General features: G+C 41.3%; 1 protein-coding gene across 1 annotated transcript in view; it reads right to left on the reverse strand.

Moving 5' to 3' along the window:
• Nucleotides 1-992: 992 nt before the first annotated feature.
• The window catches only part of ube2j1 (ubiquitin-conjugating enzyme E2, J1), a 57,421-nt gene continuing 31,789 nt past the window's right edge, over nt 993-26,624 (reverse strand). The window contains exons 5-8 of the mRNA XM_083898293.1: nt 25,101-25,206; nt 9,539-9,668; nt 8,409-8,537; nt 993-1,448 (exon numbers count right to left, since the gene is read on the reverse strand). Of these exons, the coding sequence (XP_083754419.1) occupies nt 1,155-1,448; nt 8,409-8,537; nt 9,539-9,668; nt 25,101-25,206 (659 nt within the window). The 3' untranslated portion in view covers nt 993-1,154. The remainder of the gene's footprint in view (nt 1,449-8,408; nt 8,538-9,538; nt 9,669-25,100; nt 25,207-26,624) is intronic.

The following is a 26,624-nucleotide window of genomic DNA, read 5'->3' on the forward strand; positions in this document are numbered from 1 at the left end:
AGGCGGACGGGACATTCAGCTGTGAGCCGCTTGAACCAGATGTGTCCAAGGAAGTTGATCATTGTTCTCTTCTCCTATTCCCTGCGTCCAGACTTGTACCACCACCCGATGGTGAAGTGGGATACTACAGGACCCTGGCGCACTTCGGCACATTGCAGCATGTGTGTGGAAGTATATCACGGGCTTTAATTCAGGCATTGGGGCCGAGTTAGCCTCAGATCAGGGGATTTATGTTCCATTTGCATCGGAAATCGTAAGTTGTAATAGAGTCACACTGGAGTTCACCACATTCACATTGATGAAAAGAAAGACAAGCAAATCTCAGGCTAACCATTGTCAGCAATGCCAGTGGATAACAACACCCGACATGGTATTTCGCTCACGCAAACAGCGTAGCGACATGACCATGGTGAAAAATTAAACAGAACTATGTGTACGACTGATTTACTGTGAAACAAATACAGAAGTGATATTAAAGGGAAAAATAAGCAGTGTTGGTTTCCGAACTCGGAAATTTGAGTTCTGACTACAAATGGAATGCACCGTTGCCATGCATGAGCAGGGTATGGATTTAATGAATTTAATGTTTCTGCCTCCGCTACACTCGATATTTCAGCTTCTTGGTATTAGGCATTTTCTGGTTCACCTATGACGTCACAGACATAAACAGTTATAGCTGAAGAAAGTCAGCGCATATAAAGAAGAACCCATTTAAGAGCATGATCAAATACCCCCCACCCCCCGTACTTCCTTGTTGTTGGCATATTATATTACAATTTTAATTAAATACAGGGAATAAGTGGCAGCCTCAGGAAAGACAATTACACAGACGGGGACATTGCTGAGCTGATGACTAACAACAGAGCCTCCCGTTCTTAAAAAAAATGCACGACACTCTGGAGAGTAAAATTCACATTGATTAAAAGACACCCTTGAGGTGTTGGGTGGTGAGTGGAGTTCCTCCTCCCCCTGCAGGAATGAACGTTCCTGGTTGAACAGTGTCAGCCACTGCCTCAGCTCTGCTTCCACTTCAGCTGGTCAGAGTTCAGTTGGGATGTGAGGGGCAGGAGAGGCTGATCTGGGAGTGAGGAAGAGGTGGGGTGGCCGAGTGTGTGCGCGTGTGTGTGTAAGAGCGAGCTTGTGTGTGTGTGTGGTCACAGGTCATAGTCAAACTTGTACTCTTGAGCCAGGTAGATCCTGCGGAAAATGAGAGCAGCTAGCACCAAGGTGAGCACGACGATGAGGACGGCTGAGCCCGCGTGGCTTTCCTCCTGAGGCTGACGAGGGGCAGCGGCGAAGGTCGGCCTGCTGCCAGCATCTCTGATCTCTCTCTGACCCTGGTGGTTGTGCTGCTGGCTGCGTCGCTGCCTTGGACTGAGAGGGCGTCCGGTGCCAGGGGCAGCGTTGAGCTGTGATTCTTCTATTTGAGTGGATGGAGACGCTTCCGGCTGTGGAGGAGGAGGAGGAGGAGGAGGAGGAGGAGGAGGAGGAGGAGGAGAATGGTGGTGGAATACAGAGTTATTATTAGTGAGACAAAAGCAGACTGTGGAGGTGAAATGAAATGACTAATCAGCTACACTTCAGTGGATCTAGCTACAATGTGGAACAATTACTACTGATTTTTCCCCACACTATTCTGCTTATTCAATTCTAAAATGAAAAAAGGTTAAAAACAAAACAACATTTTTGTTATAAATGTTGTGGCGATTGTAGCTCAGTGGTTGAGCGAGTAGTCTTTCAACTTGAAGGTTTGGGGTATGATTCCCAGCTCCTCTCGTCTACATGCCAATGTGTCCTTGGGCAAGACACTGCTCCTGACGGCTGTGTCTGCAATGTGTGAATGGGTATGAAAGATGTGTGATGGGAAAACACATTGTATGAAAGTGTGAGTGAATAAAAAGTGAATGGGCGAATGGCTAAAAACTGTAGTGTAAAGCAGCTTTAAGAGGTCATCAAGAAAGAGAAAGTTATACAAATACAGACCATTTATCATTTAAATAGAATTTAAAACTAAATCTGGACAAGGACATACAACTTCATAACAAAAAATACAGTATATCTAACTATGTAATGAAATAAAAATGAATTAATTATACACAGAAAACTGGAAAAAAGTGGAAAATGTTGATCGTTTTCATCCTCTTGTTTTCACACCAAGGACGTTCAGTTATAGATATCATTTACACAATATCACACATATCAGTTATTTTTTGTTTCCTTTATATGTTTTGCTTCTCTTTTTAATTAATCTTTTAATGTTGTCTGTTGTTTTCAATATAATTTGTTTTCAGTGAATCAATTCCGTGTACAGCACCTCATTAAACTGCTGTTTTATTTTAAGTGCTATATAAATAAAGCTAGATTGGAGTTAATAGCAACTGATTAATAGGGAATTAACTAATTAAGTAACTGATCATTGTTGCTTCGCTAATTTCGAATTGTAATCATTTATTTTTTTTAATCATTATTTAACACAATACAGCTTTTGTTGAAAAAGGCAATGACTCTGTGTTTTATGGCAAGTACTTTTTGCATTAGATGAGAGAGTAGTTTTGATTTTGATGGTATGATTTATATTTTTTTTTAAAGCTCCCATAGAGTGGTCCTGTTGCACATAATATGTTAGTTATGGAGGTCTACTTACATACATTAACTAGTATTTATGATCAAAAACCTCCTAGTTGCTGGAAACGAGCCGATAGAAATCAGACTGTGTTGTGATTGGCCAGTACCCGGAAGTGACATTCGTTCGGCACACCTGCTCTCAGAAGCGCAGCTCCCCCTTCTGGAACGGTGGATGCACTGCTCCTCATTATCAAAACATTGTTTTAGCAGTGTTTAAAAATAGCTTCTTCACGACTCCCCACCGCAGTCCCTTTTATGACTTTGACCCGGAGTCAGACCCAGAGTCAGAAGACACTGTCGCTCGTGAAACACCTCCACAACGGACGTTATTCTTATTCTGCAGTTCAATGTACGCAACCGGATGTGCCCGGACTAGTGCCCGATGATGATGCAAAATAAATGTAATAATATCAAAAACAGATATTTATTTTAAATTCCATAAATAATAGTGTGGACAACATACCTGTTCCTCACCTGTTCCGGACCCGGACAAGTGTATTTATATATGTAACTGAATGCTGTATTTAATAATGGGATAATTATGATCAAATGTTTTATTATTACTGTTATAAAAAACATTGCTAGCAAACATAATTATATTCTATCACCTCACTGGCAGCTGTGCCTCAGCTACACACTGTGTTTAAAAGACGCTGAGGTCGTGGGCCATGTTTTCATTATAACATGATATTAAGTGGGGGCCGCATGTAATCGATTGTGGGGTCACATAAGGCCCCCGGGCCGCCAGTTTGAGACCCCTGCTTTAGAAGGACTGCTGTGAATGCACCCTTCGTTTCATTTACAATTACACAGTGATTACAGGATACAGTAGATTTATGTATCTGCCGCTTCCTCTGACATCATCAATGGTTCATTGTCAGGATTGTATGTTTTTTTATTTCTCTTTGTGGCCCAAGTTTTAAATTCCTCCATCTGTCGTTCCTGGGAGGAGGAGAGACTGAGAGAGAAAGGAAATTTCTCACTGGTTTGTTTCTTTTCTTTCTTTTTTTTTGCCTCAGTGCCACATATCAATCATGTTTAATAGCTTGGGATTTGCCCTGTTCTTTTTAAGCTTTCTAACATTAAAACGCAATGGCTCATCTCCAGCGGCTGCAGTGAAGCAGCTGGGCTACAAATACTTTTTTTTGGGGTTAAAGCATCTTAAATGTGAAAATCCTCTAGTTGTCTTTATAGATATTTTAGGGTTTTGAACTTGGCAACAATAAACAGGAGGTTTGAGAGCATCATTGTGGGCTTGAGGGAACTGTGGTGAACATTTTTTTTAACCATTATCTTATATTTAATGGTCTGAGCAAAATAGTACAACTGATTAAATGAGATATTAATCAGCAGATTATTCAATAATAGAAGTCACCATCACGAATACACGTTTAATGTGAGCCATGCAGGAGTTTTTCCCCTTTTATCTTCTTTCTTCAAAAATAATGATGCATAATTTATTAACTTTCTGGAAGAGCACAATTACACAGGGCTTCTTTATCACCATAAATAACTTCCTATTAGAAGTTACAATGCTCATGTTCATTTTAAGTAACCACTGCAGACAGATCGAGTCAGTGAGGACGACGACTATCCAGCGAAATATGTTCATGGCCCAAGCTTTTACATGAAAAAGCATTAATTTCACCCGAATAGAGAGTGGGTGGAGTGAGGTTGATTAGGGCTTAGAATCCATAGAGACTCTCCTTCATATCCTTTAAAATGGTAAGGTGCAGTTAAAATGTTATTCTAAAAGGTAATAAAAAGGTTGGAATTTCCGATAATTTGATAAATATTTGACCTGAAAGTCAACCAAATTGGTGCCAAAACATGTTTTAAAAGGACAGAAAAAAACCCACTGTTAAAAAAGTTAATTCCCTTCCCGTATAATAGTTCACAGTCATTACTCATCCCCACCTCCCTGCATCCCAGAGCAGTGTGAGATATCACAGACTGGCCTGACTCATTCCAAAAAAGGCTTTTCCCTTTGACGTCAGTGACAGATGGCGAGTCTCATTTTTGATGTGGCCCCACTCCGTTTATCCAAAGTGAAAAACACTAATCTAAGTTCACCCTCTGCTCCTGCTCCTTCACACAGCTGCTATGCTTCTGTGGGCAGCAGCTCAAGTCTAAATCAATCCTCTCCTTTCCAATACCATGTGAGGTGGAGCTGGAGAAACACCAGGCTTCAAGCTACCAAATCATATTCACAGTGATTCTAAGAGAGAGCGCTGATGTGTCACTGGGTGCTTGATTTCACGCACACTCACCCAGTGCATATTAAACACAGAATTGTTTCTTACCACACAAATTCTAAATGAGTTTGGAGCTCAGTGAGATGTAATACAGGTGATGGATTGTGCCAACCAAAATCAACAGAAACCATTTATGTAAAATAATCTGACTTTATATAAACAGCACCACATTAATCCTGTGGGTTGCTCTCTGTAACCCTTTCTCTGGTTTAAGAAGGAAAACACAGAGAGCTGAAGACATGTTTGTTTTTTAACTATGCCGCATCAGGTTAGGGAATTATGCTATGTTCTATTTACATTGGAAGTCAGAAGCGGGAGTGAAGTCACCACCAAGTTGACCATGTTCCAGTTGAGAAGTCTGACAAAAAACATGAACAACAGAGCAATAGAGACATCACATGTCATATATATATATGTATATATTATATATATACATATATATCAGGGATTAAAATTAACACCGTCCCGTTGTCCCGGGGACGTCATTAATTGTCATCGGGACGATCAATATTCTCTCTCGGGGACGACCACGGGACGAAAGAGAATTTTAAATGTCTACATTTTTCTGTTTAAGTTTTCAACACTTTCTGTGAACCAGAACGGGTTCACGGTCGGTGGGAAATACTTATGTGAAAAGGTAAATGTCTGCGCTCTCATGTTTGTGTTCAGTGAGACGCAGAGACTGCTCCTCTCTCACTGTGCGGCGCTCGAGCCGCTGCGCTGCTGTCTGCTTTGCGCGCCCGCACTGCATGTAAACATTTCATTAATGTTGACATGTTTGTTTCAATCATTGAATGAAGCTCCGCCAGGCTTAGCGTTGCTTGTTTATTTATTTAAAATATATTTTTTTATACACCACGGCCTTTTCTATATTGGGGAACAAGAGCGCATGCTCCCCCATGTAATCAGCGCAGTGAATGTCCAGGTGCCGATTGAAACCCAAGTCACATTATCAAGTGCGTCATTATTACGGTTACATCGTTCTTGTCAATAAAGATAAAGATAAAGATATTTAGGGATACACCGATAATTCGGCGGTCGAAACAGAGCGAGTACACTGTAGAACATCACCTGTTAAACGCTGGAAAGTCTCCAAACCAGAATGCTCAGAGAGAGAGAGATCTGCTCTCTTGGTCATTAGTTAATTTACTTATTTTTGTGTAGGTAATATGTTGTGAAATATGTTTAAACTTAAATAAACTACATCTACAGGTAGTTTTGTTTGGTTGTATTAGTACGTCCTGTTATTGACGTCATGCTGTCATCACCTGACAGTCTGGCTGATTTAAAGCCCCCAGATGCAGCGGATGCGCGCGTCATTGATATCATGCGCAAATACAGATATTAGAATATTTGTGTTTTTTCAAAAGTCATTTTTGAGTAATTTTGACAGCCCTAAACAGCCACTAAATGCAGTCACTAAATGGTGGAGTAGTGGCAGAAGGTCCGGTAGACCACAGTTCTGTGACTGTGAGTGTGTTGGTTGTCATCTACAACACAACAAATCTAGTCTGGAAATAAATATATTATTTATTATCAACATAATGTATTGTGTTTTTATTATATTATCAGTGAGTAACAACTCAAAATGTAAAAAAAGATTTTCGGGACGATTCAGGACGATTCGGGACGGTTCAAAATGTTTTTTGGGACGTTTCCGGGACGGTGCTGAAAAAAGTTAGTTTTAATCCCTGATATATATTATTATATGAACTAGCATCATGGCATGAATACTCGCTATAATGCTCTTGCCGGGTTTTAAAAATGTCAGGTTTGATTCTTGCGTCGGATCTCGCACTCAAGACTTGTGACGACACTCTCTGACCAATCAGTGGCCAGCAGTCTGCTGACGTCGCCTCAGCTTGCTTGGAACCGTGGCAGACCAGGTACCGAAAAAAGACTGTTGACTCCGACTGTTTTGGCATCCTAGGGCACAACATCTATCCCGTATCTTCACTTGTCTGACATATTGCCTGGTCTATGTGTTGTCCAGTATATGTTCTTTGACATTGGCTGTCTCTATAGAGGTAAACAATGTCATTACTTGTCAGATGCTGCTACCTTGATTGTGTGATGTCAGCAACTGGAGCTCTATACCAGTCGATAACAACATGGTGTTTTGCGTACACAAACATGTCCACAAATAAAAATTTTAACCGTAGTATGTGTGTAGCTGATTAACTGTGCTATGAACAGTACAATTAGCAGGGTTTGTATGCTACCTGTTAGTTGTGGGACAATATACATCACTCATTGTGATCAAAATCACTTACAATAAGTTAATCGTGGTGAATTATGATTAATGTGACAGTTGTGAATGGAGGGAAACATTAATATTTCACATGAGTCACTTGTAAATCCTGCGTAGTTAACCAGCATACAGTCATTATGTGTGTGTTTTTTATTTGCCACAATGGGGAGACTCTTTCATCATGACTTATTATGATCTTATTAAAATGTATTATTTTTCACAAATAAATATATATATATATATCTGCCATGTTTCTGACCTGCGTGTCCTGCTAAAGTTTAAAAATGTAAAAGAAAAATATATTTGAAAACATATTTTTTTAGTCATTTAAATAATAAAATGAATTGCATTTATTTTAGTCAGGCTAATTGTTATAATTATATCATTTTATGCCTAGTTCCAGTTAAAGGAACGCCCCACTGAACTTATCATTAGTAAAGACAAACCGAAGAAGGCTGCATAACACAGAGATTCACAAACTTTTTGTTTCCCTGACATTTAAACTGATTGCTTTTCTATTCTCCGGTAATGGCACTGAAGAAGCTACAAACAAAAAAGGCCAAACGGAATTTTGTTGACATCACAGTTATCTGGGACATTGATGACTTGGTGCTTTTTATGCATGTTGGTTTTTTTTAGCCTTGAAAAAAACTTAAAAGCACTGTGTTTCACATTGAACTGACTCATCCTGTAGATACTTTACATTTGCAGCATGGTACATAACATAAACCATACTATCATATTATCACATTCATTTGTAATCTGTCACCATATAACACAACTAATATATTGCCGCATTAGCTAACCCTGTAATATGTCTGGTCTTTTGGCAGACAATGGCATACCTTCAGATGACATTAATTTGTAGTGTACTTTGAGTGGTTACCAAGGTAACAACTACTAGGGGCATGCCGACTTTAGCACAATAGAATGTATAACATGTACAGTAGGTGTATGACAGCAGAAGGAATGACTGAAATGCTTACTCTTGAAGAGTTAAAATGTTAAAAACTAAGATTTACGTAAAAAAAAACTGAACTTTACTCTGCTCTCTGCTTTATTTTGATTAATTACCATTTACCAATATTAAAAAAATATATATGTATTTGTTTAATATGCAAATTGATTTACACAGAATCATTAAATGAACTTAAATAAAATGGCTGGTTGAATGATATCAAGATATTATATCACAGGAGTGGTCTGCCCTGTTGGTGCTTGTTTAAGTATATACACTTTATGTGATTAACGGTGTAACTGCACTATTTAACACCAACCTGTTCAGCTTGAGGCCAGTCAACAGCTTCCTGTCCAGCAGACGTGGAGGCGTTTTCCTCGGTGAGTGTGGGAGGCTTGCTTTCAGCACCTCCACTCTCACTAGCCTGTCTGGATGAAGTGGACTCTGCCTGCAGTGAGCACAGTCATCATAAGCATCACATTAAACGAGATTTATTCATTGAAATTGGTGCATGATGTCTGATGTTTGTTTGATCAAGGTCTTCCAATGTTAACTGCTTGTTACCATCGAGATAACAACTGGTAATCAAACAAGATGTGGCCAGTGAGAAGCAATCGAAGAAAGCATATACAAAATAAAACAGATTTTACAGTCTGTTTTTACAACAACAAACATTGAAACATGAAATTAATTAACAGTCATGTCATAATATATTTCTTTAGCAAAAATATTGAGATTCACTTTTTATTGTTAAGAAGGGCTGGGCGATATGGCCTAAAATAAAAAAAATTTATTCCAGATCTGATTTTCGATTTTAATACATTTTTTGTTTCTTAAACTACTAAATACAAAATAATTATTCATATGGGGTACTATGTGCAAATTAATGACGTTTACACACACACCCATGAGCACACCCATGAGCACACACGCACGCACACACACACAAACGAGTGTCTCGTGACTTGTAAAGCAGTGTTTTCAGTGTCAGTTAATTAAAAATATGTGTTCAGTACGTCCTCCAAGTAAAATGCAAAATACACTGCGGGAAACCCTGTAAAGTTCGGCACTATTCAGCTTGTGTCGGACGTCTTTTCCTTCCGACGACACTTTCGATGTTTTTTCCCGCACAATGCCATGTTGATATTGTCAGAGAACTAGTGGGAGGAGGGGTAGGCGAATTGAGGGGAGGGGACGGGAGCTGAGAGACCGCAGGTAAAAGGAAAAATGGATTTTCATTTTTTTAACATTGTCTAAACAAATAAATCCAATTTCGATTTAAAATTGATTAATCGCCCTGCCCTACTGTTAAGTTTTCATCAATAGAAGTCATCACTACCCACATATACGCATTGGCATGTGTGGCTATAAAGGCTTTTATTGTGAGACATCTCACAGGATTAGTGCTGCAATGTGGATATGTGAAAGCTTGTGGACCACTGCTTGTACCTTAAAGTTAATTTGCTGAGCGAGTTCTTTGGCCTTGAAGTCCTCGGCACTGGGTTGGCTGTCGGGGGTCAGGTCCTGGAGGGCAGTGCGCATGGAGCAGCCACACGCCTCACAGCAGAAGTCCTGGGACCTGCAGGAGAACAGGTAGTACATGGTCATCCCTCTACATCTCTCCAGTTTCATTTCCTTTAATGGTGTACAACATTTGTAGTGTAGCTGGTAAGCTAAAATCTAGACTTGTGAATTATTAGCTGATTTCAGAAGCAAACGTTGGTCTAGGTCTATTTTTCTCTCTCCTTTTTTGGAGTTTGCTCTTCATACACAATGAATGCAGCAGGAGACTGGGTCAGAAGAGTTGTCAACAGCAGGGAAATGTCCAGAACATCCATGTGATGGGCGTGTCTCACATGGGCTCCCTACATTATCTCAATAATTTGAGTTGGGAGCTGGCAGATGAATGTTCTGCCATGAATGAGTGATTTTGGTGAATATTAGCACTCTCACATCACAGCTCCGCAGGACTTCATCTGGTCTGGATATCAGTGTACACCTAAATAAAGCTTTTGAGTGAATGTTAGCTACTCAACTGCTAAAGGACACCAATTGAACACCACATATGAACCATTTATGCCACTTCAAAATGTGTTGTGTGGGCAATAATCTGCAGGTGTGGAACCAGACTAACAGCTCATTATGTTTGCGTGCATAAAATGCTTTTAAATCCAGCAAAGAAGAAACAAACTCAACTGGTAGGTGGTGGGTTTGATTTCTGGCTCCACTAGTCTAGATGCCAATGTGTCCCTGAGTAAGATACTTAACCCTGTGTTGCCCCTGACAGCTGTGCCGGCAGCGATGTGTGATAGTAATTGTGAATGAAAACTAGATAAGGGCTATATAAATACCAGGGTTCCCACACAGTATTACTAATTAATTTAACTTTTCCACAATAATTTACCCAGATTCCATGAATCAATTAAAGTTTTAGAAAAGGTAAGCTCCAAGAGTGACTATAGAAATTAGGATTTTACTTTCCCTACTATCCCTATTGCAGGCTTTGGCGTAAAAATATAACACGGAATATCTTAGTCAACATCGACAGTGGACTTTGTCTCTCTTATGAGCCACGTCTTATATTTGTCATTTGAAAGCCATCCTGTTGCTAACTCCATGTGGAAGTGAACATAATGCATTATACATGTATCACACATGACCTAATGAGTGAAACAAATCGAAAAATTTGCTTCATCCCAAGTCGTTTCTAGGGCATGTAAAGAGTTTTTATGATTAAAAAAATAAAAAAATAAAAAAATAAAAACTTTTCCAGGAATTTCATCACTGTGAGAACCCTGAAATAAAGACTATTTACAATTTGCCAGTACCCTTAATTAAGTGATCATTGTGCACTAAAGTCCCTGCAGGAGCATCAATGAACAACCATGCTCACACACGCACAAATATATAATTACGTTGGTGGAGTGGATGGGACAGTCACACTCAATGGTGTATTTGATACACAGCCAGTGTGTGAAACAAGAGAGGAACCGACAGTGAGAGAGTGTGCTGCAGTGTACATGAACAAAGAAAAACAAACCAGACAAAGTGCACTAATTACATAATTGCACAAAGTTAGCCATCTGTGCAGAGGGAGATTCAGTGACTTATCTGCCAACAGGAGAAAACTCAACCAACAGTAATGTGGCACCTCCATTATAAAGTTCTAACAACTGTAAGAGTGAACTGTCAATACTTTAAAAAGATATTTTTATATCAGTGTATCTTGACAAATGTGGCATTATTAGCATGCCTTGTCCGTGCAGAGATGTCAGACTGTCCAATGTTACAAAGTAATAATACTAAAATGAGCCTCAACAAAGGCACAAATGTAAAATAACATATAAAATGCAGAACATTAAGGGGGTTTCTGTGGAGTTTCCTTATAAAAGCAAATTGTCCCTTGCAGCAGCTAATGGACTGATGTTAGTGCTGATGATTCCTGCTCTGAGGAACGCCACATCACTTCTGTACGATTCCTCAGGCTATGAGTGCCATGGATAGATCTGGGCACATTATGGTATTAAATGATCCAAATCAACATCTTCTGGAGCAAAATGGAAATTGGATTCTATTTGGATGAAGTAAAGATGTAGCTGTGGATGACGCTGAGCTAAATAAGCATCAAGGACTTAGCAATGCATGGTAAATGTTAGGGATATTAAGTATTTAAGTATGAGTATTTGATTATTTTCTTGATTATAAAAGTGATTAAGGAGAAATTTAGGAGCATATTGAAGCTGCTCCTCTAAGATCAACATGGAGAGAATCCTGTATTCATTTAACTTTAACTTTAACTAACTAGAGTTGAGAATATTCAAATATCATAGTAGCTAGAAATGTCCATCCCTACTAAATGTATATACAGCAAAATGTATAATACGAGATAGTAGTCATGATGCTATTGTAACCTGGTTTTCATTAAAGGGTAAGAATATAAAGGTAAAATAACATTTTATGAATGTTATGCTCCATGTGTGGGTTCAGCCAGTGCTGCTAAATTTTTCACTGAAGTACTCATGGGCTGGCAACAAATTGAAAATGCAAGCCATCGTACAGTAAGCAGGCACAGCTTGATTATAAAAAATAAGGGGTGTCATTTGTTTCAGTAACTTTTGAAACGGTAATTATTTTCTTCCACCCATTCTCACCACTTTCTCTTTACAGTGCAGTGAAATGCGGAGGCTGGAGTGACCTTTCAGTTGTGATTTCAGTGTCATTCATTATTCACTAAGTCCTTTTCCATTGCACTTATTCGCATGTACCTTTTATCTATGCCTTTTATCGATATTTTTTATGCAATATTTCAAATTGAAGTTTCCATTCACTCTTTTATGCCCATATCAAAAGCACACATAAAAACAGGCTAATGGAAACCCACCTTGTGACATTTTAAAAACGCAGTCAGTGTCTTCCAAAAGTGGACACCAAGGAGACAGACTCATAACCCTTTCACGAAGGAGCACTGATCATCCCGAAAATTTCTCTGTGTGCTGAAAATGTGAAAAATCTGAGAATCAAACTGAGAGGACAGCATGTGTGACAGACAGGTGTAGCTCAAACTGTGAGCCTGTGTATGACTGTCTGAGTCAAAATTACGATGATACAAAAATGAGAGGAGGCAGTAGGATGAGACAGAGAGAAGCTGTAATAGATGGCTTTTTGCCCATCCTTTGAGAATGGCCATTCAGGACCATTGTGACTTGGATAATCATGGAGTTGCCTAATCTGCTCATTATTATGATAACTATGATAATTTCAACCATGTTGCTATCATGGTGATGGTCCCAATTAGTTTTTTTTTTTTTTAAATGATGGACATTTCTGAAAGTTTACCACAACCATTTACATAACTTGTGCAAAACATGCAAATGTGCTACACTTCTGTGCAAAAGTCTCAGGGCTCCACCAGCCTTGTTGATTTCATGTCTGTCAAATTCTGTGATCATTGGTATTTGAAATGGAATGATTTGACTGAAAGTTGGTCTTATAGCAAACTCTCAATGAATTTAACTCAAACGACGTACCATGTAATGCTCAAGCATATCTAGAATAAACCTGGTGTAATAGACGTCATTTACTGACATGAAACAGTAAGACAAACACAAATTTTTGCAGCGCACCATTGAAGAAAAATGTTGTGCTATTTTTGTGTCCATTCACATCTATTAGCAAGAGTTGTGATAGACCAACTTCCTCAGTGACTTCATTTCAAGCTTTACTTTAAAAGGTCTTTGTATGTAAGTTTTAGTGTCGTAGCAATGATAAGTTTTTTCTCCATCGTGAACCAACTGAGTCTGGCTGGTCACCATGCACTGACATGACAATATACATGGACATTACTCAGAGAACCTCAATGCTGATTGGTTTTCATGTCATTCCAATTTGACATTTTGGTGCTATTCCCACCACCCTCCCCAGGCCGACACAAATTATGCATCTACTTGCTTCAGTTCATTGACTTTGTATTTAAACTAGCTCACCACATCTGGTGTGACCTAAGCATTAAGGTCCACACCAGGTTTAAGAGAGCCAGGGTCGTGCTGTTGTTCAAGTGTAAGGTTAGGTCACATGAAATACTTGACACTTGATCTAAAAAAGCTGTTGTTTTTTGAGTTACTGTTTAGCCTTGCACTTGACGTGTTACAGTTATCATCAGCTGTAATAAGCTGAATTATAAGCAGCTGAGAATCTGTATCTATGGTACAATTGTTACTGGATTGGATACTACACAGAACATACTTTCTTGTATTTTACTTAATTTGACCACAAAGTATTTGCTGTGTTATTACATATTAATGCATGCTGTGATAAGAGAACCCCCACTAGTTCTCAATAGGAAGGTCATAATACTTAATGGCCCCACTATTATTTACACAGCTTGAAGAAGAGTATAAATATGAGCACAACTTGCATACGCTACTGCAAAATATTTAAACTGCATCGGATGCACATTATTTCTGAGTAACCTACGAGACAGACAGGATCTGTATGTAGTTCAGAGCATCGGGCACATTTATTTCACCCATGAGAACAGACACTACAATTAAAAATACAACCACGGCCACAAAAGAAAGATTTTTATAGAGAAGTATATACAACCAAAAGGAAAAACCTTCATACAACTCTAAGATAACTCCATTTATGTTTAAGTGCTCGAGGTAAAAAGGAGAGAAAATGACGTTGGGTGAGAACAACAGGAGGCCTCAGTCTATCTCTGCATTCCATGATCTTTACCATCTGTCCTCCATCTGTTATAAAGACGGTGGCCATGATACTCCATTAGTTTTGGGTCAAAACTGTACAAAGAACTTGAATTTAATTATCTCACAATAAAACCAACAATAATCCATTACCAGCTACCCGCATGATACAAAGACGGAATAATAATAAGTGATTACACAGTATGATTTAATGGGAGCACTTCATTAAGAATATCATACTAACATCAGGTAGTTCCTCCTATTGTATGTTGTAACTGTCACAATACGAATGATGTGCCACGCAATGTGAGGGGCGATGGAAACGAAACGGATGCCAAACAATACAGCGTAGTAGTAGTAGTGCAAGTAGTATGAGCAGAGAACGGCAAGTGGAGGAGAAAATCAAACGTTTGCGGGACCCTCCTTTTAAATCTGCTCCATTTAGTGTCGACGGAGTCAGTGACGGAGCAAAGCATAGACAACGCATCTAAAGGTAACGCATCTAACGTGAATGCCCATTTATGCCAGCATCACCCCAGGATTTCTGTGGCAGGAATGAGGAAGGAGTCTGACTCCATGTGAAAGAAACAAGTTCAACTTCGCACTGTCTTTCCGAGGCACTTTCCCACAATCCAGACCAACACAAAGAAATAACAAAAGCTTTATAGACAATTCTAGTAAAGCCACTAAAGACAGAATGTCAGGGTTTTGGGAAGAATATATAAATTAAGGAAGTATTCCTGAGTCATCATGTCTAAACAGAACATGTTATCTTTGTGCAAAATAAAATACTTTCTCTTCTCCCTAATGGGCAAAAAATAAAAACCAAACCGAAGCCAAAACCACAATACAATCCAAACCATGGGCTTGTTGAACCAATGCACCACTAGTAAACATAGCTACTGAAATTCATTGTCACATTGTCATGGTCATCATGACATTTAGACGTGGAGCATTTACCTGTTTTTAGTCTCCAGTAGAAGATGGTAAACTGTGGTCATAAAAGGATGAACAAACAAGACAGACAGACTACTGACTGTGTTAAGGTCCAAATGATGTCAAGTAACATTTCCCACATCATTACACCACCAGCAGCCTGAACTGTTGACTGAAGGCAAGTTGAGTCAATGGATCCATGCTGATGCTTATTAATCGTGAATCTACCATCTGCAGCCTCAGCGGAAATCCAGATTCATCAGGCCAGGAAATGTCTTTTTTTTTCAGTCTTCATCTGTCCAGTGTTTATGTTTACTGCAACCTCACATTCAGTTCTTGGCTGACAGGTATGACACCTGAAAAGGTTTTTTTCTGTTCGAGCTGACCCACTTTTTCTTCTCACCACAGTTGTTAGACATAGTGAGTCCCACAGTCCAAATACATGCAGAGGTTAATTGGACAGTAAATTTACCGTAGGTGTGAGTGTGAGAGTGAATGGTTGGTTGTCTCTATGTGTTGACCCTTTGAAGGATTGGTGACCAATCCAGGGTGTACCCACTTTTTGCCATATGTCAGCTGGGATTGGCACCAGCGGCCCTGCTACCTTCATGTGGACGATAAAGCGGTAGACAATTGATGGATGGATTTATGGACTGGACTTCTGTTGTCAATGCCATCGCTGTGATTTCTCTCCAAACTGTTGCTTTCAGACTTCCTTTAATCCCACTTTTCAGACTGCACTTTTAAGCTTCTCTTCTTGATCATGTTCCGCATCTCAGGGGTAAGGTCTCTAAAACCATGAAGATTTGGGGGTGTGGTATTAGATTTTTAAATTTTCATAATGAGCATGTTACGTGAATCACGCGTGAAAGTTTGTGAACAGTGATTTTTGCAACTAAATCTGCACCTGTTTTCAAGTTTTGTCCACCTCTTGGTGTCTTTCAAAGACTGCAACATAGTTTAACTTTGAATGGATACAGGTCATACACAGCAGATAATTCACTGTCAACATTTTAGCTGTCCTCATCGTCTGCACTGCACTGGCGCTGTAAGACAGGTTATAATAAAAGACAATAAGAGTGCATCGGGGAATTGTATCAGTCTGAGCTTGGCTTGACAGTACACATCACATTAAACCCATCTTAACTTCCCAGGACTGTCCTTAACACGTCACAAGACAAAATACTTCCCTCCTAGATCTTTTCAATGATGAGAAAATGTCAAACTCATCATTTTCAATCACCGTTCAAGGCAGGAAGAACAATAACAAAGTGTGCTGACTGCCACAAAACTCAATTCCTCACATGCTTTAACCTCTTCTTCCCTGTTTCCAGTGGTATCAACGTCACATGCAGCAACAAAAACGTCATAAAACCATGTCTAACTTTAATAAACACAGACATGCTGCATACCCACAGAAAGGTCAGAAACTCAGCTAAAAGCTCATATAAACCAGCGGAAAAAAACCTTAAAAAAACATGTGGACTGGACAGGGGAGAATCCATAGATTCCAACGGTAACATTTTTATCACTCTACGACCAAGATTCAGGGATCCAGCCCAAAGAGCCCATAAGAGCAAAACAATAACTCACTTTCAAGAAATGAGGCAAAAATGTTGTCTTACCTTTGCTGTTTATCAAAACAAATTATTTCCACTAGAACAAAACCGGAGTTGTATTACGCGCCACACAGGGAGCATCGATTTACAACAAGTTTTCTTACTTACTTCTTTCAAAACAAGTTCTTTTTAGACCAATAGTGACATTTAAATAACAATTGGTTTAAATGGGTTTTAATAATTTGGTACCTAATAAATCTCAAATGGCACAGATGGTGCCAAACGAGGGAACGCCACATTTCCAGACTTCTCTGAGGATTCTTCAGTCAATATTAAACATCTGAATGCCAAGTGTTAGATGCTTATTATGTAAATAAATGGTTTTAAAATCCTACTTTTTCATGAAGCCCGCCCTCGAAAAACTTGCATCGACCCATGACACTATCGCGGCCTTACAATAGGTGGCTGGCAGGACGACACATATGGAAAATAATAAATAAATGAGAATCGCAGTCAGTAACAGTAACCATGGTAACTCGACACATTCTACAGCCAGCTTGATTAGTCAGCTTGGTCATCTACAGCACGTGTCAAACTCAAGGCCCAGGGGCCAGATGGGGTCCACCACATCATTTTATGTGGCCCGCGAGTGATTAATTGGACTTAAAAATCTGTGTTAAAATAGGTCTATGCTGCTTTAAGGCACGCACTGACCATAAGCTACATTTCCTACAATGCATGGGGATTGCGTTAATTGCAAAGTGACGGCATCCTGCCACTAGATCGCAGTGCTTCATTGTGGGTGAAGAAATGGCCAGATACAGACTTTTAAAACTGTTGGTTTGTCAAGAAACACCGTCGCGGACTGGGTTCCAGCTATAATGCATCATCTTGAATAAGTAATAAATAAAGTTATTAAGCAATATGTTACGGAGTAGTTACCTTTATTTTACATTATATTTGGTTACATTTAGTTGCATTTATTCTGTATGACAGTTGCATCTGGCACTTTTAGGGTAACCATTATGCTGATGTTGCACTCAGTGAAAATGAGTTTGACACCCCGATCTACAGGTAGGCTATGTTGTGTTAGTACTGTATATATTAATATATTTCATTTTAGAAACTGAGATAATAGTCTGGAAACAACACAAACATTCTTCCATACTTTTTTTCCCCGTTTTCCATACTTATCCAGACCTGGAAACCACTCAAATTAAATTCCATACTTTTCCATGCTGTGTAGGAACCCCCGTTACTAAAACCTCTGTAATTTTACTCTGCTTCACTTCAGCAGCATCAGACTTTGCACAGCTCATGTCCACATGTTACGTGACCATGTGTTTTTGAGCTCTTACTGCATGTGGCAGTGGGGCTTGGTTAAGCCCAATTTATACTCCTGCGTAAAGTACTCTGCGTAGCGACGCAGAGTCCTCTGCGTCGACGCAGAACCTGTCGAAGAGCCTCTGCGTCGTCTCCGGGTGCACGAAATATTTTTTAAGTGTCCGTCACTCCGTCAAGGGACTACGGAGACGGCAAGAGCTGCGATTGGTCCTCAGGACAGGCTGAGCTAAGCTGCTCTGTGCCGGCTCTTAGTGCACTCCGGGCGTCCTGACAGAGGCGGAGCTGATCCCCGCCGATAACGCCGCTGCCGAACTATAAATACGTCATATCTATACACACACAGCACATGTTTAGACCCTAAATGGCCAATTTCTCGCCTCAAATTATCTTAAAACTGCGTTCCGTCACACAGAAAAGTGAGAAACGGCCACTGTTTCAACAACAACAGTCTTTCGCTCTCTTTCTTTCTCGGACGCCATTGCTCACTGTAGCCTGAAGCAGAACAACCTTGCGCAGCGACCCCTACTGATCGGGCGGGAAATTGCAGCGAGTGTCCGTCACCACGACGCAGAAGTATAAATGCTCGGGGCGTCTCCGTGGTGACGCAGACGGATAACGCATACGCAGTCGGAGAAGTATAATGTGGCCTTTAGAGCGACGGCTGCTGGAGAGAAGGGAGGAGTGGCTCAGCCGGTGATCAGACAGCTGGACAGAATCAGGTAATAAAGTCAGCTATATAAGCACGTTTGTAACCTGGTTCTGTTCTTCTTGCAGTAGGCTGGGTCCGCACACACAAGAGAGAGAGAGAGAGACGGAGAGAGACTGACGGAGGAAGACAGAAACAGAGAAAGAGCGCCGCAGAGCGATGACATAGCAGCAACAGCTGTCTTCTTTCGTTCGTTTGATTGTATTGTTTTGTTTTGCAATAAACTGGACTTTTCACTTCCTCAACGCCGCCTCCTCGTCCTTCCCGAACCCCAGTGAGTAGGAAATAGCTCACTTTGGCACCTGAACAGGGGCTATGGAAGGACAATCTCCGCTGTCGCTGGCCCTTCAGCACCTCTCCTGCGGGAGCTGCTGCAACGCCCGGCTGCCCATGGCGCCGACCCGGAGCCCGGTCGGGGCTGGTCTCCGCCCGTCGCCCTACAGCGGATGACCGCGGAAGATGACCTGGGGGCTTATTTGGACATCTTTGAGGGCACGGTGGAGGCGTGTGGGTGGCCGGAGGAGGAGAGAGTGCTTCGGCTTCTTCCCCTGCTCACCGGCTGCGCGCCACGACTACACACAGCTGAGGAGAGTCATCCTGGTCTGGCTGGGCAGTACGTCGGAGGGACACCGGCGGCGGTTCAGGGGGCTCTCCTTTGAAGAAGCCGGGCGCCCCTTTGCTTACGCGCAGCAGCTCCTGGACGCAGCGAGGCGCTGGCTCCAGCCGGGGACCCACTCCGCTGAGGACGTCGTTGGACATGTGGCGTTGGAGCAGTTCGTCGTGGGGTTACCATCAGCTACAGCCAATTGGGTCCAGTGCCACCGCCCTGCCAACATCGAGGCAGCGATTGTGCTCGCGGAGGACCATCTCTCTCTTCCCCGGCGGAGCATGAAGGAGGAGGCCAGGCCAGCGACGATTCCTGCCAGCCGTCCCACTCCAGCCCCGAGGAGGAGGTTCCCAGCAGCATCAGCTCCTGCACCACACCCACACACACACACACAGCCGGAGCATGCCTCGCTCCGGTCTACTAATTACTCTCTGCCGTCTTTCCCACAGGGCCCAGCCTACGTGTCTGATCACCTGGCACCCCGGGGGGCTCCTCAGACGCCAGGGCAGGTGTGCTGGCGGTGTGGGCAGCCCGGCCACATCAGGTCCGCGAAGGGTGTTGCACAGGCACTGTTTCAGGTCATCTCCCAAGTTGGGATCCCGAAAGAGATCCTGACTGACCAGGGCACATCATTTATGTCATGTACACTACGCGAGCTATACGAATTACTGGGCGTCCGCTCAATTCGGACTAGTGTGTACCATCACCAGACTGACGGCCTGGTGGAGCAGTTTAACAAAACACTAAAGAACATGATTCGTAAGTTTGTGCACGAGGATAGTCGAAATTGGGATAAATGGTTGGACCCTCTGTTGTATGCAGTGAGGGAGATGCCCCAGGCCTCCACGGGTTTTTCGCCCTTTGAACTCCTGTTCAGCAGAAAACCTCGGGGTGTCTTGGACCTGGTTAAGGAAAACTGGGAGGCGGGTCCAAGCACCAATAAAAACGAGGTACAGCACGTCCTGGACCTGCGAGCAAAGCTCCATTCACTGGGTAAGTTATCACGGGAGAATTTGCTCCAGGCCCAGGAACGTCAACAGCGGCTGTACAACAGAGGGGCTGAACTTAGACAGTTTTCACCGGGAGATAAAGTGCTTCTATTGCTACCATCGTCTAGCTCCAAATTACTCGCCAAGTGGCAAGGGCCCTTTGTGGTCATACGGCGAGTGGGGGATGTTGACTATGAGGTTGTGCGTTCTGACAGGGGTGGAGCAACACAGATTTACCACCTCAACCTCCTGAAAGCCTGGAGGGAGGTGGCGTCTGTTTCTCTGGACCACCACGGTGATTGAGAGAGATGAGCTGGGACCCGAGGTGACTAGATCGAACAGGTCGGCGCCGGTCCCCGTTGACGACCATCTCTCGACGGGCCAGAGAGCAGACGTGGCCTCGTTGCAGCGGCAGTTTACCGACGTGTTCTCTCCCCTGCCAGGGCGCACAAACCTCATACACCACCACATAGAAACCTCCCCGGGTGTGACAGTGCGTTCACGACCCTATCGGCTGCCAGAACACAAGAGGAAAACTGTTCAGGCAGAACTTCAGGCCATGTTAGAGATGGGGGTAATAGAAGAGTCCAACAGTGACTGGTGTTGCCCCATTGTACTGGTTCGCAAGTCCGATGGGTCAATACGGTTCTAAGTGGACTACCGTAGAGTCAACGAGGTGTCCAAATTCGATGCCTATCCAATGCCCCGGGTCAACGAACTCCTGGATCGGCTGGGCACGGCTCGCTTGTTTACGACACTGGATTTGACCAAGGGCTACTGGCAGATTCCCTTGTCGCCAGAGTCCAGGGAGAAAACGGCCTTCTCCACTCCGTATGGTTTGAACCAATTTGTCACGCTTCCGTTTGGATTGTTCGGGGCCCCAGCTACGTTCCAGCGCCTCATGGACCGGGTGCTGCGGCCTCACGATGCATATGCTACGGCCTACTTGGATGATGTCATCATTCATAGTGAGACCTGGGAGCAGCATATGCAGCAGGTGGGAGCAGTGCCTGAGGAGGGCGGGGCTCACGGCCAATCCAGGGAAGTGTGCAGTTGGACGGAGGGAGGTACGGTATTTGGGGTACCACTTGGGGGGAGGGCAGGTGCGGCCACAGATACAAAAGACCGCAGCGGTTGCAGCCTGCCCAAGACCCAAGACCAAAAAAGAGAGAGACTGACGGAGGAAGAGAGAAACAGAGAAAGAGCGCCGCAGAGCGCTGACATAGCAGCAACAGCTGTCTTCTTTCGTTCGTTTGATTGTATTGTTTTGCAATAAACTGGACTTTTCACTTCCTCAACGCCGCCTCCTCGTCCTTCCCGAACCCCAGTGAGTAGGAAATAGCTCACACTGCATATTTTAAAGGTGATGTTTACTGTAAAATGCAATATTAGAGAAAAAAATCCTTCATTTATGCTGTGTTCCATGTGCATTTACTCTGACACAGAGGCATCTACAGTGAAACTTACACTACAGTCAGAGAGATGAATTAACAAAGGTATTCACTGTTTGAACTTGACTTTCCAGTGTGAAAACATGTTTGATTTCTTTGCCTGTGACAAAGTTACTTTATATTGCATTCCAGATTAATAATGCATCATGCATGTTCTGGATAATCCCTTCATAATCTCTCTTGCAGCTACAACACCTGAGCCTTGTTCTCTTTCTACCAAAACCTTGCGGCTAATATCAGAGCTCTGAGATTGGATTAAAATACTTGCATAGTGAGAGAGGGGAGGTAACTTATTTACATTGAGTCACCAGTCTGGTTCTCATTAATGTGAGCCTGCCATGGAATATTATTTCCAGCCACATACAGCGGGTATGTGGCTGGCAATTTCTAAAGATCATATGATGAATGGCAAGCTAGCTTCATTTAAATACAGCAGCCTGTGTAATTATTATCTTTCCTTTTGATTGTTTGGTTTTAATATGAAGGACCATATTACACTCCAGTGACGTAAAAAAAAAATCTTGAAGCCGAAATGAAAAAAAAGTCTTCCAGTGTCAACTTTCGATTGCTGACAGGGTCCACGGAGAGTTACCTGCTCTGCTCTAGCTTCTAATATGAATACAAACGTCCACCTCCTCACTTTCATTAACTAAAAGTAATTTCAGCAAACAGTGGCAAACAAAGAGTGCCATGCACATGTTTGGCATGCTGAACTGCTAATTGAAATTAGCATAGTAACTTTTCCAAACAACATTGAATAAGATGAGCATTATAACAGGTAACTTTGCTATTAATCAGTTGCCTCAACTCTGTTTGTAACTTTGAGCATGAGCAGTGTGCAGTACCCCAGCAGTTTGTCTAAAACGGATTCTAATAGAGCAAAAGAGCACATAGGTGTCTCAGGTGGTGTCTCATTCCTGGGAGAGTCGCAAGGTTGCACTGCACTTCCAGAAAAACAAGTTCAAACTTGTGTTGTTGGCATGATGAACATGACTTCAATTAACAAGAGATGCAATTATATAACTAGTGACTTAACGTGTGTGTACACACATATGTATGTATATATATATATATATATATATTTATATATATATACATACATTATTTACACACACGTGTAAATCACATATTAATCAGTGAAAAAGGACTCTTGACGTCAATCGTGTCCTAAATGAGCTGAATGCTTGCGGTCACTGTGTGTGTGTTTACCTGTGAGCAGTCTAATCTTCTGATCTGAATCAGCTGTGAGTGGCACCTGCAGAAAGTGGTTACTATAGTGATGGCTCCTCCCGATATACAGAGCAGGTCCATTACAAATACACAGGGCACCGCTGACACACCTTCCAAACTACTCATTGTAAAGTGAAGACTGTTTGTATTGCTGAAATGTCTTCATTGTGAGTGACCCAAGGCTTGGCTCGAAGAGAATGGCATAGGTTCTCTGAAGAGTCACAAATGGTTCTCAGGGACTTGTGTAATTCTGTCCAAGAGTGGGAGAGATCAGTTTATATTGTACTCTCACTCAGAGTTGCGGTTCAAATTCTGTAAAGTCATTGTGCTTTGATAGCCACCTGTATGAAACCAGACACATTAGACTACGTTCTGGTAGAAAATCATGTATGAAGAGTAACATTTGTGATCAGAAGAGCAACTTGAAAAGTGGGACAAGGGGTGTGATGTCATCCACTCTAAGAATAAACCTTCCACACAATACACACCAATGCAAAATTCTGGAATAGGCTGAACATTCCATGGATTTTCAACTAACTGTGAACAATATGTGAAGGTCATGAAAGAGCTGAATTGAGCGACGAAAATTCCAATTTTTTTAAAACGTTTTTGAAGTTTGAATGACGTTTCTACATTGACGTATATGAAACAAGTATGTTGCAGAAATTTAAATAAAGTATATTATATTATATATTTTGGAAAGTATAAAATATGTCTTATACTTTTAAATTTTTTAGGAGCTGAGTAATGTCCAAACTGAGCTGAGCATTTTGAAGTTTGAATGAATGACGTTTCTACTTGTAAGTATGCTTAACTCGTAAAAGCTTGGAGAAAAAAATGGGTTTTTGAAAAAGTTTTCAATTAATTTTAATAATAAAAAAATATGAATAATGAAATACTTCAATTACAAAAACACAAGCAATGATGTCTTAATTTAGATGGAGGTTTTGAAGTTTAAATAAAATGTCTATGTTGAAGTATTTAGATCTAGTTTACCGACAAACCAAACAGATGGCCACCACAGAACAACATATCGTGGAACTGTTTGCAGCAATCCCACTAATGACATCAAGTTTCCTGTATATGACATGGGCATTCAGGTGTCAGGAGTGAGTGACATTTTTCATACTTACATCAGTGACACTTCTGGACCTCCACTGAGTCCTAATTTTGTTTTGTCCAGCCCAATATCTTGCTAGCCCACTTCTATGGCAGTTTACTTGTCAGTCATAAACCTGGCAAACTATTGGACAGGAGCCTTTTTCTGCAGTGTTTTTGCTGACTGACAGCTCTTCCAATCACCAGGGGCATAGAAACAGGAGATGAGAAAACCAAAGGGAAATGCTGCCTCAGCCATAGACTGAGAAGAGGGGGGGGAAAAAGTTTTCCATCAGGGAGATAAGCAGCTACGAATTTATAGCGAAGTGTGCCTTAGTGTCTATCTCATCACCATGTGCTAATGAAACAGCCAGCTGATCAAGACCCTGTCTAAACTGCTAATAGAAGAGTGCCTTTAGCTGGAGCCTCTCATATGCTGGCTTTGTACCATGTTCTCTGAGGGAAATGTAGTGTGAAATAAGGAGCAATGTGCCCACTCATGCTTCCTCTAGAGACTGGATATTTTGGTGATAATGAATTTGTCATCTAGAAATGCCTGGGCTGGCTGGAACGGTCTCCTTTTCTATTGTGCCTGAGAAGTTATTAGCAGGAGCCACGTCCTCCATGGCTCAGGTTGTGTTACATGCTTGGGCAGGGTTAGTTGGGTTAATGTAATCCTTCTGTGCATGTAGCGCTAGCACTGATCATATCCTCAGCCTGTGTTTGCTAATCCCACCTGCAAGATCATATCATTTATAGGACACGCATGGCTCCACACCACTCCACGCATTTCACCTCATTATCATATTCTTTCAATAATAATGCATTCACAACACATTCTCTGCAAGAGAGTAAACACCGGAAAGCTTTTCATCTACCAGATCTTACTTTTTGGCCAGGGTCCTCCTTTCCTCTGGGGTATAATCAAGAGATCCTATGGCTCCCTCTCCTTTTGTTGGCATGAATCCGATTATAGCTATTAGGGCAGTCCGGACTGGAGGAGAAAGACAAACAAAGAAGAGATAAAGAAAAATTTAAAACCAGAGCATGTTAAACATTGCTTGTTAAAAACAGAGGGGAGGTTAAATTACAAGACAGGTTGATTCATGTTGTCATGTTCCGAAATGATGTTACATAAGTGGGAATGGTGCTTAGCTCAGCCTGGATTTACCACAGTGTCTGTGAGGACAGTGCACACGAGTGTCCAGGTCCAGGTATTTTTAATATTATTATTAGTAGTAAGAATAAGCAAAGCAGCACAAAACAGACATGAGGCATACAAAACATAAGCAACACTGTGAGGGAGAACAAATTGCACACAGACCTAGAGTAATAAAGATGAAAGACAAGACAGATGAACAAACACGCCGGGAAAAAATAAATATGGGGGAACAAAGTATGCTAATCGCTCCGAGTGACTTGAATGGCAATTTCTATGTGGAAGAGAGTGTTCCAGGAGTGTCAAAAATAATAAAAAAATAAATGTAAGAATTACATAAAAACAACCATCTCATCCACTCCCTCTCCTCTCTTAATTCCTGTTATATTTATGTATGTATACATTTGTTTATCTGTTTTTTGCAGGCATTGTCTGCCTTCATATCTCTGTGTGAAGCAGAGGAACCTTCCTCAAGTTTATAAAATCGTGACGTTGCCACTGCTGGTATTTTTTTTGGCTTGTGTGCCAAGGGATATGTCAACTCCTGATGAGTTGTATGATTTAATTCTGCAGTTTTAAATCGAATTGGTGGTGCATTCACTTACTCGAGTAATAGTGCACAACGGCAGAGCTTCTACTTCCAGCTGTTATGTTGCACTCAGAAGCTGTGATGTTAGGAAGCCCAACAGAGGGGAACAGAAATATTATAATACTAAATACTAAAATAAATAATACATGTTGTTTACTATAAGATGTATATTTGATTTTGTTTTACTGAAACGTGTACATTTATTCACATTCAGTAAATGCACCATTCCTTTATATTAAAATAAAACAAATAAGTTGTCATATTGCATACATTTGAAGCTGAAAGTCAAAACTGGGAGTGAAGTCACCATCGAGTTTACCGCATTCCAGTTCAGAAGATGGAAACATATCTCAGCATAGCCATTGTTAACAATGCCAGTCGATAAGAATGCTCTACATGGTATTTTGCGCACACAAACAGTGTAGCAACATGTATATGAATAAAAATTCATAAAAAATAAATACAGTATTATGTAAAGGGCTGAAACAATTAATCGATTACTAAATGAATAGTCAACTATTTTGATAATGAATTTATCAGTTTGAGGGGTTTTTTTATCATTAAAACAAGATTTCCGATCATGTTAGCTACTTAAATATGAATATTTTCTGCTCCATATAACAAAGAAATCATTAAAACTGAATCATTTTCGTTTGTAGACAAA

The sequence above is a fragment of the Microchirus variegatus genome (genome assembly GCF_963457635.1).
Source record: "Microchirus variegatus genome assembly, chromosome: 12".
NCBI lineage: Eukaryota > Metazoa > Chordata > Actinopteri > Pleuronectiformes > Soleidae > Microchirus > Microchirus variegatus.